The 15,655-nt window shown below is 44.2% G+C and overlaps 2 protein-coding genes across 2 annotated transcripts; both read left to right on the top strand.

Moving 5' to 3' along the window:
• Nucleotides 1–746: 746 nt before the first annotated feature.
• JR316_0002824 (uncharacterized protein) lies at nucleotides 747–1,095 on the top strand (the record flags this gene model as incomplete). Its single annotated transcript, XM_047888609.1, has 2 exons — nucleotides 747–789; nucleotides 956–1,095. The coding sequence occupies 2 exons, from the start codon at nucleotides 747–749 to the stop codon at nucleotides 1,093–1,095; spliced, it is 183 nt and encodes a 60-aa protein (XP_047753532.1).
• An 8,917-nt stretch (nucleotides 1,096–10,012) lies between these two features.
• On the top strand, nucleotides 10,013–10,551 carry JR316_0002823 (uncharacterized protein; the record flags this gene model as incomplete). The annotated part of the gene is made up of 2 exons (XM_047888608.1): nucleotides 10,013–10,205; nucleotides 10,298–10,551. The coding sequence occupies 2 exons, from the start codon at nucleotides 10,013–10,015 to the stop codon at nucleotides 10,549–10,551; spliced, it is 447 nt and encodes a 148-aa protein (XP_047753531.1).
• Between the last annotated feature and the right edge of the window lie 5,104 nt (nucleotides 10,552–15,655).

Genomic DNA, 15,655 nt, shown 5'->3' with positions numbered 1-15,655 from the left:
GAACTCGAAGAACCTGTAGTGGCTGATGCGTGAGCCGTTTAAATCAATACAAATAACTCCAGGGATGCTGATGTCAAGCATCTTAGTCCTCTGAACAAATTCACTACACTTGACGCCACTAGTGGAACTGCCAGGACTCTTGAATTCAGGGCAGTAGACACCAAGAGAAATCTCAACCTCGTCCTTGTGTTTGAAACCCCTACGATTGGTGCACCGTATCTTCACGTGTTCCCCGTTGTTTGGAGTAAGCACTGTTTCTCGTATGTCAAAACAGATGCGCTCATGACTTATTCGCATAAAGAGATTATATCGCTTGGTTCCGTTGGGGTCAACATTGCTTCAGTCACCTATACGGGTGCCTCTTCATTCTTTGTCCCCCAGGTGGGAACTCTGTTAGCCACATTTTTTGCTTTGGACATCTGACAAGATGAACCCTAGATCAGACAAGATAAATTTATCTCCGCAATCAACTATCAGACCTGTGAGGCATGTACTCTAAATTGATTAACGTCACTGAATCACCGACTGATTTTAAATTCAGGTTGGAAAAAAGTGTGAATATAAGACAAATGACGATGGGTCTATGCCCTATATTTCACCTGCTGGTGATGGGGCTCCAGGTGTCATTCAATGCATTAATACGACATCAAAGCCCGTGAACATTGGAATAGTACGACCTTTATCCGTCTGGTTGATAAACACTCATCCGTCTATCTCAGGGATTTTTGGGCGATGACGGATTCAGCATGGAGCCTACTGTGCTTTACAAGGGTCTTTTGTATGACATTCGTGTTTTCAGTTGGTTTTGTACTCGACTAAATCCTTGCGCAGAAATTCCTCAATTCTTTCTGTTCCGCTTAACACGACGCTCAAGATATATGCGTCTACCAAATACAAAGGTTGGTGTGATGTTCATTTGTGTTCACCTGAATGTTAAGTGTGACAACTGTACTAGTTTCCGAGGTGCTCAAAGGTGATATCGACGGCCCAATCTTGTTTAGCAAGGTCCTCAGTGATCTTGCTCCCACCACCAATTATAGTGTCACCGTGGACCCGGGAACAGGAGAAATCGGTATCAATGACATCACCCCTTAGGCCGTGTTATTTCGACGAGTATGGGGGCGTCGTTAAACAAGCACCCTGCTTCAAATTTCTTGTGTTTTTGTATGCGTTTGTCCAAGTATAATGTAAAGAAAAAAAAACAATGACGAATTTGTACTTCTTGTTTTGTTTTTGTATGTTATCTGTGATGTCCGAGATTCTGGAAGTGGTAAAAAAACTACACATTCAAAATCCTCAATGCATTTGTTTTCCAGTGGGTACACTCCCATGTGCTTGTTGACTTGGTTCAACTGCTAGGTCCTTCACATCCATTAGTACGGTCCTGGTGATCTGGCAACAGTACTATCACAGGTTTCTGAACCCGATGATGTTTCGCAACGGCTTTTGAGGCTTGACAGTCTCGCTTTCCGTACCTTTCAGTCGGACTCGTAATCTCTGCGGAGGACCCTCTACCACAAAGATGTCAACAGTGTCCTTGACAGATATTGTTAAATATGTTCAGGCCCAGGGAAGCTCCCCTAGGGGCTTGCTACCCTGATACTTGTGAGTTATCCTCCATATAATTAAAAAGCCCTAGATGTAATGCAGACTTCTGCTTCTCTAGAAGATGATTATGATCGAAACTGCGGCATTCATGGGTCCTTTGTTTATTCTCAGCACTAGTAAGCATTCAACCCTTTAAATGACCACATCTGATTTAACGCATACATACCTGCGTATTTAATTCTACCTGAAGCATACACCAGTGGCCTTCTTGCATCGTTAGATCGTCATGAAATGCTACGTGCCCAATCTTTTGGGTCCAATGGAGTTTTTCACCTTCCCTCTTGAGTTTAACCGAGAAGATGTAGCTGTGACCGATACCTCTTCCCTTTGTATGGAAACAGATAAAGTAGATAATCTTGAACTCGCAGGCAGACATACGGAAATACATAACAGCGAAATATAAGTAACCGTTTCTAGATTGTGATTGTGATATATAATTTATGGAAACTCATCTCACTGAGGAAACATTTAAAATCAAAGCGGTGAATGAAAACCACTATGATCACTGTGACTGTCAATACTTTTAGCACAATATAACATAGGTATTACCGTATAAGCTTAGGCCTTGGACTACACGGTAAAAACAAAGTGGATGTGGATGTTGCAATAGAAAAAGACGCCGAGATTCCCACGCAAAGCGGCGCAGGGATGCCGTGGGACAAAACATTAAAACTCCGCTTGACGTGACCAACTTAGACTTGGTTGACGAACGACTCGGACGAACGATCATACGATGACACGGTGGGGAGAATCCTGCGAGGCTCAGGAGCCTTGTGGAACATAGGAGTATTGATTTGGAGTATTCAATGACCTTGTCGAAAAAGTGCGTCATCCCCCCCTTCTTCCTCCAACCCATTCGAAACTTCCTTTTCCCCTTCTCTTTAGAGCACCCCCCCCCCTCTCCGCACCTTACAGAGAAAGCACAAGTGTACGTACAGCAGCTCAGAGGGACTCTTCGCTCATAAAACTCTCACCGTTTTCTTTCGAAGCTCTTCCCTCTTCCTTCCGACCCCCGCAACCCTCGACCGCAACCCCTCGTCACCCCCTTGCCTCTCTATTACCCCAGCTCAAACTTTAATATTTCTCCAAACCTCTCATTACACATACCTTGCGTCATGTAATGGTGTCTTACACTCCACTCCCCTCTTCTATGTGCGAGTCTGCACGCAGAAGCAGCATGGTTCTGACTGCCCAACCCTAAATATTTTCCCCGGGTCGTTGGTATGGACCAAACAGTCGTCATCCTACAGAATCAGCCCTGATCCACTCCCGGGATATCACTATTTTCAAGCGTCATCACAAACAGCTATAGCAAGGTTTCCGAGGACGAACTGAGGTAGTTGGGAGTGCGTGTTTGGAGGTGATCAGCGAGTGATGAATCGACACTGTAAGATGTGAGTTTTCTGTCTTCCTTTAGTTTCCATGTATTTATTGCTCCCGGACATGATTCGATTCGTCTTTTATCTATAACAGATGTATGCTGTGTCTGATTCATGCACGCATACACGGGATAAACACGATTCTGACCCTATGTTTCTAGTGCTCCCCGCTACTAGATCTACCTCCAGCGTCGATCCCGCTTCGTGAAAGCCGTCCTTTCACCTTGGTCGACACCATGACTTGCACACCAATTGCTTACCATCGCTATTTATTGTATGTAATCACTACTCCAGACCGTTGTTGCAACCAATGACCCTTTTCTACTACATCCAGGGACAAACTGGGGCCATATTGGTACACCGCCGCTATCTAGACACGTACGTTTATTCCAGCTGTGAAACTAGCTGTATATTGATGTGTCGCATAGTTGAACTTTTATTTTCTTTGAAGGGAGGTCACAGGGCATGACATGTTTGATACGTTATTCCCTAAAGCAGAGTGTGTAGTCCGATACTCTAAATTTACCCATATATCTTATAGCTATAGTAGTCTTCTGCAACCGAAAACATCATATATGCAAGGTGCAATTTGCGCAAGCATGCAAACTGCGAGCATCAAGCCCTGATCCACATCATTGATCTTCGCAGGTGAGGTGTCCACTCGCTGTGCATCGTACCCAGACCCACAACGATCCTCACCCAATCTCTCCCTGACGGCCTTGCATGTACTGTCTTACTTTTTTCGATATGAATGAGACAATTTTGGGTCTTCTGTATTGCACCAAGGTATCGTAGTATTCCAACTAAATATATGTAAATTTACACCCGTGTGAACTTTGAAGGCCTGTGATATACCAGACCGCCGTTCAACACACAGTTACTGTCGTTGAGCCTTACCACCGTCATCAATGCCGTTTCTGATATTCAAAACAGTAACAGGAACATCGTAGTGAGTGTCCTTTCTGGTCTGATATTCCATGTCGTGCTTATATCGTTATAATAGTATCACGAATTTGGAAAGATATAAAAGGATGAGAGAGCCTCTTCACAAGCATACACTCCCCACTTGTACCCCCGGCTTCTCTTGCAGGCGTTTTCTTCTCAGAAATGTCCGACCAACCAACCCCAAATCTGTAGTCGATTCTCCAGACATCTTTCAAAGGCCTATTTGCAGGCTGCTACCTGTCAGGAATGTGGGCAGAATATTCACGTACCCCATACTATCGCAAAAATTCTCCTCCTTACTGCCTAAATGTTAGATTATACGGTCTCACAATGCACCAAGCGGTGGTCTATTTCCAAAAGAGCGAAAAAGACCCCCTTTTTATCCGCATCTCAGTACGTACAAGTCCCACTACTTCAACCCTAGCGCTTACAAATGCGCGTGGTATTGAAGATTTTTCTCCTCTGGTACGTCATATTTATATATCCATTCCGTATAAAGTGACGGTCGCGTGTGGCGTAATCACTGATTTTTGTTTTCACCGCCGAGTAGTACTTTGAGCACATTCAGCGCCATCACGGGCGCCATTGGGTTGTTTGAAGTTCTGGAGGATTCTGTAGTCGATCCAATAAGCTTTTTCGTTCAAAAGTTACCATGGTACGTGATACACATTCTTATTGCTGGTCTTGTGCGCTTAACGTGTCACTGAGTCAGGACATTACTTGTGAGTTTATGATAGGATCCCCACGGGCACCAGGAAATCAGCGTGGTTAGCCCGCGTGCGACCTATTTTTGCGTGCCACGCATAAATGCAAATCAGTAAATTTGCGTGTCTTTCACATGACTTTGCGTGCGAAATGCTACATGTTGCGTGTGCATGATATGTAAACGCGTGCAGCTTTGTTGAGGTAGCGTGCGATTTGCGTGCAAAATTCTGTATGAGATTCACATGAAGAGCAGCGTATGTTAAGCTATGTTCTGCAAGGAATGTAGTATGCTACGCATCCAGTTGTACTGAATAATTAATGGTCATCCCACTTCCTTCTCTTTGGAATAGGCCAAGACTTAGGACGAGGTCTCTTGGGTTGAGCTTCTCCCTTCTTTTTGGGTTGATCGATGTAGTTTGGACCAAGATTCATACAAAGATATCAAATTATGAGCATACTATCAAGAGATTGTAATGAACACATACCAGCATCTCATATTCATTGACCTCTCGGTCACCAATGAACCAATCCCTGCATAAATAAGGTTTCCAGTCATCTTGGTGGTTTCCCGAATTAAACCATAAACAACTCCGTTGTTCTTTCCAAGGACTTTCGTATCCTGATATAAAGCAGCTGGAAAGTTTCAAGATTGAAGTTCCAAACCTTGGGAGTTGGAGTTGTCACCAGCTTCAATTATAAGAATCAAAGGAATTTAACCAATCAGATTGTTACAATTCATGTGTACCTGTACATAAAAGATTGCCTTGTTTGACTCGCCGACAAGTTGACGCCTCAACAGAGGCCATCTTGATGCTAATATGATTCTGGTAGAGTAAGTGAATGCTCCCCTGAGGAGCTCTGTGACGATGACCAGTGGCTTGCAAGTGTATAATGCGACGTGGTTGGATAATTTGCAGGGCTCTTCCTCCAGTATGATTGCAACCAGTACAGAATTGTAAGTTAACATACCAGGTGCTGAAGTATGACACTGCTGGAAGGAAGTCCTCAAGGTTGCGCACATTTTGAACAATATGATAAAGCGAGCACTACAGTCATTCATACATCAGAGTGTTTAAAAAACAGTATAATGTGAAACAAGCACTCATCATGACAGACTCCGGTGATGTGAGTCCAGTAATTGCTCCAGCGTCCTTTAATGTTTGATGAAACACATTTTGATGCAAGACAAGAGTTGCAGTAACTGAAGCTTCGTCCACACTGTCGTCTATTTCAAGTCTAGACTTGATAATAATATAGAATTTGTTGAGTGACGAGGATGGATGAACATTATTGAATACACTGGAGACCTCGTCCGGATTGTGCATCATGCAGATAAACAGTATTTCAAGGGAAGAGTCAAGCCAACACAAATTAGACATATTCTTGCAGTAAAATACTCTAAAACGCATTATTTCCTACTAGCGTGCAAGATTAAACTGCTTGCGGGTTCATCGCGTGCATATTACAACTGTTTGCGTGTCAATTGCACGCACTTAATTGGGTCGCGTGCTATTGCGTGCCATCGCGTGCCATCGCGTTCACGTGGGAAAGTGGGTCGCGTGCTGCTTGCGTGGCAAATGCGTGCGATTGAGTGCACCTAGCGTGCTGTTGTGTCACGCTGGTGGCCGTTCAACAACCATAAATTGCATGTCGAAAAGACAAAATTGTCGTTTTTCTCCAAGTTCACCGTTTGATCGGATATTACCGATCATAAACCGTTGCCGATTTCTTTGCCGAGACTTGGTTGCGGAGTCGGAGATTGTTGTGAGGCACACGCCGACGACACGGCATACCAAGCCATCCCTCGAGTTCATTGTCTGTATGGCCCCTGTAACAACAAATTGGTTCATTGAAGTTCTGCTGGTTCCGAGCCTCAAACAGCTAATCTGACCATGTATTATAGACTTTTAAAGGCATATATATTAATGAATTCAAATACAGCACGGACCATGTAACAATTTATATCCTAACTGCTTGATATCTGTGGTGGTGGCCGCACATGAAATTGGTAGTACAAGGGCATATGTACTAAAAATACATTATTACACACCAAATAATTATAAATGAACACTAACGAGCACTGTACATTACAATCCTATGTGTGACACAGCTGTGACATTGCGTGCACAACACATCAATATGCGTGCAGAACACAGTTGTTGCGCAAAAATGCGTGTCACGCAGGCACACGCAAAAACGCACGCACTCGAGCAGCCACGCTGATTTCTGTATGCCCGATCCCCACACGTAAATTCATATTTAATATCTCTACACCTCGTGTCAGTGCTCGTTCTACACACTGGTAAGTATGCGACGCAAACGTCCATGTCGTGCTCGTCGCTCATCTCGGTTCCACTCAGCCAATTAGTGATTTCATTGTCAGAGTGTACGTCCTCTCCCTTTTTTCTTAAACACATTAGTCAACAATGAGAACCAGACTTTACTGCTACAGAATCTGGAGACGTACGTGAAACCCTAACTTACCTTATATCTCCATCAATCTTCATCTAACGGCGCCTCTACCAACACAATCAAGTCAGCCAGAAGAACCTGATTCTGACAATTTCGATGGTACATGCGCTCACTACATTCTTGTCTGCCCATCCCATTCACGTCATTATTGACAGGCATTTCTCACTACCTGTGCATTAGGAATTGGAATCTGTGAGTTTAATCACTTGACCAAGTTGCCGCTGTAATTAATCAATGATAGATATTGACTCGGTCGTGTACGCACATAATTGCTCCCCAAGAGTCGTCCTGTATGCTAATAATATTCTCATCTTTCCAGCGCTGGACAAATAGGACTCAAAGATATTGAAATGACGGTACAAATTCTCGATGATTCAACATATCTATATTTTAACAAGATTTTACATTGGGTATTGGCAGACACAGATATATATTTTGTTGTCTTCAATATGTATAGCAGACTCAATTATCGCCGCAGTCCAATGCTTCTTGCTCTGGAGCAGCCAGACAGGTATACGCCGGTATGTAGCGCTCACCACTCAGCCTTAGCTGCTAGTTGAAGCCTTCATATCTGGCAGTTGCCAGGTGTATGGGAAGTATCTACGCTGGCAACTGCCAGGTGCCACATTTGAAGTCTTCAGCTGGGCGATGGTCAATACAACCAAACAAATCCCAAACACGGTGAGCGGGGCCCCGCCGGGCGCGAAAAATGGCGTAGCTCGTTGTTCGGGCGGCCGTTTGGGGCGGAAAAAAATGCGTCGGGGTCGGTTCGATGAGCAGACCACGTCGGCATTGTTTGCGCGACGTTATGGACAGCGGGCGGGGTGGATGGGGCGGGGCGACGTTGGATGACGCCCGCATTATTTCTGGGTGATTTCCCGATTCGGGTTGCAGATCATTGATGTATTGATGTAATCAAATTGATCATCACCATCAATCCCATCACGCCGCGACCATCGATTCAGCCAGCGCATACACCGTGCGCGCGCGCGCGCGTTGAAAACGCGCACTGCTCGTTATCCCGGCGCTCTTGCAGCGCAGATAAAGCATAGAGGTTACCTATACAGGCATGCGACAGTGGTGAGTGGTAATATTGACCCACATTTGTAGAGTTCAGTCAGTCTGCTGTGGTAATTACCTTGAGTAGGCTCGGGCAAACAGTGGTATGATACCTTGATTGGCAGAAGCACAGAGTAGACAACTTATTTAGCTCAACCTATAGGCTACTAATGTCACTAGAGGCCTGTATCTTGTTTATGTGATCATATATAGCAATATATAGTAAGAATATATAATGTAAAATGGGATTGCTGCTACTTTGACAGTATCAATGATGCAAAAAGAAGGGGTCACTGATTACTTTCACATTCTGATGAACTCGAGATCAAATAAAAGGGCATATGAGTAACCAACCTATTCTACAGAGCATTCATCTTGGAAGTATAGACAAAAACAGTGTTATATTTGCTGTCTCACTCAATATTTAGCACATATACAGTGCCGGAATCTAATTTGGTGATCTCGGATTCAAAATTTTCTATGTAATTTTGCAATTCTGAAAGCAATTCTAAAGATTACATCAAAAAAAAGATACCAACATGTAGCTGGTTTAAAAATGAATTGAAATATATACACTTTATACCGTGTGTTGTAATTTCCTACAAGGTGATCTTGTTGGATGAATTTATGGATTTAGTAGTTTCTGAGGTCGACCTTCCGAGCTTGAAGCACACCTTTTGGGGCATCTATTTTTTTTTTCATGGCATTTTTAGATATAGAATGATTTTACATTATTTTAGCAATAATTTTTTTTGCAACTTCAACATGAGGATATTTCCCAATTGAATATTTACTTTTGGAATTGACGTGGAAAGAGCGTCCGGAAATGTGGCTATTTTTAGACATTGAGATAATAAAGTGTTCTCGAGCAAGCTTTCCGATGCTTTACAGTCGTGCATAAGAATCTACATATATAGCAATAATTGTCAAACTTTCTTAACAACATACAAACACATATAGCATCCAGAGTGGCACAGGAAGGGCACAACAAGTGCCAGTGGATATAACAGTAGCAACATTCATCAAAAGCCATCACATGAACTGTGTTTGACAAGTATTACCAAATTACTCATGCATTGATCATCTTATTACTATGTTTTCTAATCCATAGTCACTCAAAATATGTGCCGTGTCCATCAACTATCTCGAAACATATAAAGATACTGGTGGTGCTGTGTTGCATAATGCATTGTAATCCTTTAGATATCACATTGGTTTGATTTGGTAAACATACGGCGTCGCAGGACATCACTCTATTATCAATATTATAAGTCTCATAGTAAAGTCTCTGCGCGAAAGACCTAAGGGACAACGAGCAGTGCGCGTTTTCAACGCGCGCGCGCACGGTGCATGCACTGGCTGAATCGATGGCCGCGGCGTGATGGGATTGATGGTGATGATCAATTTGATTACATCAATACATCAATGATCTGCAACCCGAATCGGGAAATCACCCAGAAATAATGCGGGCGTCATCCAACGTCGCCCCGCCCCATCCACCCCGCCCGCTGTCCATAACGTCGCGCAAACAATGCCGACGTGGTCTGCTCATCGAACCGACCCCGACGCATTTTTTTCCGCCCCAAACGGCCGCCCGAACAACGAGCTACGCCATTTTTCGCGCCCGGCGGGGCCCCGCTCACCGTGTTTGGGATTTGTTTGGCTGTATTGACCATCGCCCAGCTGAAGACTTCAAATGTGGCACCTGGCAGTTGCCAGCGTAGATACTTCCCATACACCTGGCAACTGCCAGGGTACGAAGACTTCAGGGCGCGACTACAGGTGCACCACTACCGTCTTGATGTCGTAAACGTCTAGACGGAGGGCTGATATCTACTAGGACGATGTCGGTCATTCGGACTTTGATTGCGTATACATTCACCACGGGTCTTTTCACGACTCTTGTAGCTGCTGCAGGGCTGGTACTGGTGCGTAGCATATCCGACAAGTCTGTGTCTAAGTCTGCTCTAACTGAATCACCCACGTCCTCAGAAGCGGAACTCAACCGACACGTCAGCTTTTGTGGGAGCACTATTCGTGCTTAGCAACAGTTAGTGGCTCACATCATACCATCTTTAACAAGCACTGACCTGAACCATTTTCCTTCCCATATATCTTCCGCCATATAGTCTACGCCAGCGGTCTTCTCGCTTCACTCAACCGACGCGATAAAATGCGTAAGGAAATCGCACCATCATCAGGTATCATCACTGTCCCTCTGGGTCACGATCTCAGCGAACTCGAAGGACATTCCACGGAGGTGTCAAGAGAGTCCTTGACAGATGTTGTTATTGATATCTGCACTTCCACCGAGTCTTCCAGCGATGGTGTCTCCGAACCTGTAGACGAGGACATTCAAGCTCGGCTGAAACCAAACCATTGAATGCAATGGAGCGGAGATTGTGGACTTCTGCAGTTTATTGAAGTTGTTACAAAGATTTAAATTTAGGCATGGCGCTAAGTGGCGCTAATGTAAATACACTCGTGAGAAAACGATGTGCATTTGAAACTGTCATGAACACATCATGCGACCAATTGGACTTCTCAACAGCTCCCACCCTACGTAGCAGCCAACAATAATCATCATGCTTTCTCAACAGCTCCCACCCGAGTATGGCTCTATATCACATGCAAGGATAAACACTCTGCTAATAATACACGGCGCAGAAGTATGGCAAACCAATGAACGTATCTTACCAGAATACCAGTACCACATACCTCGGAAAGGTTTGTTGTTCTATCAATATGAAAACCATCCAAATCACCTCTGACACTGCTTCCCTCAATAGCCTTCGGCATAATAGTATATGCCCAATTAAAGTCTCATATCGCTTACGATTGCCCAGTCTCCCCTGACGCATTTCTGTCCTATGCTTCAGTGGCTCAGTGCCAACATGACTGTGGGGATTGAAAATATTTGACGCGTACAAAGACCAAATAATTAGATTGTTGTTCCCACCCTGTTTCCAAACGACCTGAGGTCCTGAACTGCTGGAATATCATATATGGCAGCTGTCATGATGTGTAAGCGGCGTGAATGATAATTGTCACAGCAGACACAAACTTGCAAATATGGCGCATGCACAAACGCCGGCGCTGATTCTAGACTGCGTATATATACTGCTCCTGGGGAGAACATGTGAAAAAGTCAGTGTTTCTGCACCTCTCAAGCTTCATACCAGCAGCATGCTCACGCTTTTTATCGGCGTTCTGTTCTTTTTCCCGTCTAAATCCTTCATAGTTGCTGACTCGCCTGTCTTACCATCGGTGAAATTCATTGCTGAGGCACAACCCGCAGTCATTCGTGGACTTTTGGACATGCGCAAGAGGCAACGATTTTTCTGCCCAGCACCAAGTTTTCCTTGTGCTCCAGACTCCTCGACGTGCTGCCCAAATGTTGACTGGCAATGCTGTAAAGGTAATGTTGCCCAAACAACTATATTCATACATTCCGATATTGATAAAAGAACGTCAAGAACAGGCGGAAGCTGCTGTCAGCCGGGTACCGTTTGTGTGTTAGCTTCAAACGGAAATCCTGGGTGCTGCCCAGTTGGTGAACTCTGTTCCGGGCCTGTCGGTCCCCCATCGTCAACTACATTCTTCACCACATCGACACACACTCACACCACAACTATCAGTGAGCTTCTACTACTTGAAGAAATCATAAATGTGTAATTCATACCTGTGTATTAATTCCTAACAGATGTACCAAGACCGACTACCACGATCAAATCAACGACCACTCGGAACTCAGAGACTACAAGTCAAACCACATTCACAAGCAAAAATAAGTCCTCTGAGACTTCTCTCCCTCTGAGCTCCAGTTCTTCACAAGGGGGTTTCACACGTTCCGATTCCGAAAGCACTATATCTTCAGTGATATTTGGGAGCTCTACCAGTCCTGGATCTACATCTACATCCATTGATGGTACTCCTTCAATCGTCCCAAGCCAATCTTCCACCGTCAAGAGTGCGGATTTGGGCACATCTTACATTGAGAAGGCAAATATCGCATGCGTTATTTACGTTTTGACAATTCTAGTAGCAAGAATGATCTGAGAAGACCAAATCCGTGTATTGGGACCACATGTTTAGTCATAACTGCTCTGCGTTTGTAAAGAATTTGGGATAGTTGGGAAGCGCCTGCATATTCTTCATATGAAAAATATTACTGATGTTCTTGTTGTCGAGATCTCCTCTTTTTTGCGTTTTTCAATATATAATTCAATCTCCAGCGGACAATTTTCAATCAATCATCAGTTGCTCTTATGTGCTCACAGAGGGTCTGGCCACCTACTGTTCAAGTTATACAGCCGGTTTCCTTCATCTACGGAGAGTTATTTCAGTCATAACTCCATCTTTAGCGCCATGGCATGGGCGACACGGAGTTCCATAATTGGATTTGAATTGCACAGCAGACATGGTCCATACTGCAGACGCCCATCTTTACTTGACCATGGGAAACAATCAGTTATATGAGAGAGTATCCGCTAGTGCCTATCGTTTGCTTGTCATGTGGCCATATGTGCTTGTCGGGATTTTCAACTGTGATCACTCATAAACTACTATTTATTTTTAGATGCGGCTATAGACCGCAAAACGACATACAGCCCCTTTACAAGTACTGGAATTAATCTGTTTGGGCGGTGATCTTCGCCAAAGATATGAGATAGTATATAACAGCTTGCATAAAGGACAATCGAATCTCTACAAGTCTTTGCAGTACTTGCATATACACAATGGTTGCGATATTCACAATCATCTTCTATCTTCAACTTTCTTTATTCGCGTTGGCCTCCACTCCTTGGATTCCATCGGTTAGGCTAAACAGTGAAAAGAAGCAAACGTTGATTCGAGGTCTCTTTGATATCGCAAGACGACAGAACGAATTCTTTTGCCCTTCACCCACCGTTACCTGTGCATTCGATGGATCTACATGCTGTCCTAACATTGATTGGGAATGTTGCGGCGGTAAGCATTCAGTAGTATTATATCTGCCCACTGCTCACAATAGTACATCCTAGACGGAAGTTGCTGTGAGCCTGACACATTCTGTATCATTGCTTCCAATGGAAATACTGGGTGTTGTCCCTTTGGGGAGCTTTGCGATGGGCCCGTGCCTCCTCCTCGTACAACCAATCTATTCTCCATCCCTAAAGCAACTTTCACAACTAGTTTCGGTAAATTTAATATGATATGGCATAATTCATTCCTAATTTTGACTAATTATTTGGTAGACGTATCGACCTTCATATTCCCATCACAAACTAGTAAGAAGATATATCAGCTACATTCAGCGATTTATTTCTTACAACAATACATCCATATTTCCTACTACTACATTAGGTTCTTCCAGTGCAGCTAATTCTGAAACTTCCACGATGCCAGTAATCCCACCCCAGCCAGTTATGACCGGAAATACTGGACATAGACACCTCCTTACATTGCCATACATACTTTTCCCATCAATTTTCCTCTGGATTGTATTGAACAGGATATAATCTTACATTTACCAGTCTACTTATGCTACCACTGTATGATTTAGTGTCTTCCACTTACTTCGAAAACAAAGACTCTCAGAATGTTTAAATACGTCAAATTCAACTAAGTCCGAAATAAAAATGCGTGATTTGAGCTCCGCTAGAAAATCATCCGGATTGATCCGGAAAATCTGACTTCGTTTAATTTAGAGCGTGAACTGATAACCGACTACGTTATCCCGGTAAGACTTAAGTTTCCCTTAAAACATCGTGCAGTTGTATGATATGGCTTCCCTGAATCGCATAAAATGTCGTACATCCTGTGATGCAGATATCCATCCGTATTCATTCAGAGCATGACATTCATATGCTAAGAACATGTGAGGGAGAGGGACACTAATATAATGCTGTGGCTAGGCAGTGCTGAAGAATTCTGACCTCTGATCTTCTTTTGTTGTCTGCAAAAATAACCAGGTCTTGGCAAGATCGCTACCTGTGGTCACCAAGTTGACAGGCATTAGTTAATGATGATGAGCCACTGTGTGTTGTAAACTATTCTGAATCCGTAAAGGCCTCTGTAAATAGTTTACACCGTCATGTGTCTGCATCCTCACTGGGCACGGCAAAGTATTAGGTATTTGGAAAGCGTCCCTTCGCCTCCCCAGCACGATTCCTATGATCTCGGAGAGTGACATATATTACCTGACTTATATCACAAGTACCACAACCACTGTATGTCGTGTCTAACACGAGTTGAAACTGTCAAATTTCAATGTCAATGACGCCTCATTGAAACTTCATCGCGGGAGCGAATCAATCAAGAGGAACGTCTCCGGCACCGGAAGCCGGGCTAATGGAGAACTAATTATAAGTGTATTGAATTGAAGATTTAATTTTACTTAACCTTTCAGTCAGTGTTTAATGTTCAAGTGTCAGGGTTATCCACGATGTCCCTCAAGCTTGACGACCGTCAAGCATTCCTTAATCCCACTCTCCCGTTCTCGTTCACGATGTTCCGCAGATCGTGCTGTTTCCTCTCCCAAAGGTTATGCTGTGACCCAAGCTCCACATTGAAGGACGCGAACATGGAAACTGTACAGGAGGCACTTGGCAGGTGTCATGAAGCTAAGGCATGATGATCGGCAAGATGCGAATTTTCAATACTTTTATATGATACTTATCATTCAACATACCGAAATTTCGCCAAGACATATAATTAGCGTTGAGCGCTCAGAACCACTGTGCGAGATGATTAACTTTACCTTATGGCCCTGAAGACTGAGCGTCCGAGTAGGAGCTACAGGCTATAAGTACTGGCGAACTGCACCGCTACCGTCTTTTCACCTTCTACATTCCTTTTTCTGGCACACGACCAACTCCTGGACCGCTAGCTTAGACGACTGACTGACGATGTCTCTACTATCGCTCGCAAAGTTCACCTTCTTTCTTTACCACGCGACTCTAATTGTGGTGGCCACTGAACTATTGCCCTCTCTGAACACGTTTGCTGGAGAGCGACCCGCTTTGATACGTGGACTCTTCGATCTCAAGGCCAGACAAGTGTACTATTACTGCCCTGCACCAAGCTACGCGTGCGAGACGCAGACTCACTGCTGCCCAAACACAAACTGGCACTGCTGTCGCGGTCAGTTCAAAGGTTCCATAAAATAGCCCATTAATATACTAATCAACATGCACATAAAACAGACGGCAGTTGCTGCCAGCCTGATACGTACTGTGTCATCGCTTCCAACAACAAAATTGGGTGCTGCCCACTCGGCGAGCTCTGTTCGGGGCCTGTGGGTGACCCCCACTCAACGACCATTTATTATACATCGACTCATACCCGGACAACCACATACAGTAAGCGCGTCCACCGCTCAAAACGCACACTGCACCCTCTAAAAACCGCTCTTTGCACAGATATACCAGTCCCAACGACGACGCGGAAGACACTGACAACGGAAAAGACGACGGAGTTCACAGAAACATTCAATACCAGAACAA

This window comes from Psilocybe cubensis, chromosome 2 (genome assembly GCF_017499595.1).
Source record: "Psilocybe cubensis strain MGC-MH-2018 chromosome 2, whole genome shotgun sequence".
In the NCBI taxonomy this organism is placed as follows: domain Eukaryota; kingdom Fungi; phylum Basidiomycota; class Agaricomycetes; order Agaricales; family Agrocybaceae; genus Psilocybe; species Psilocybe cubensis.
This window is presented reverse-complemented; position numbering and strand designations above follow the sequence as displayed.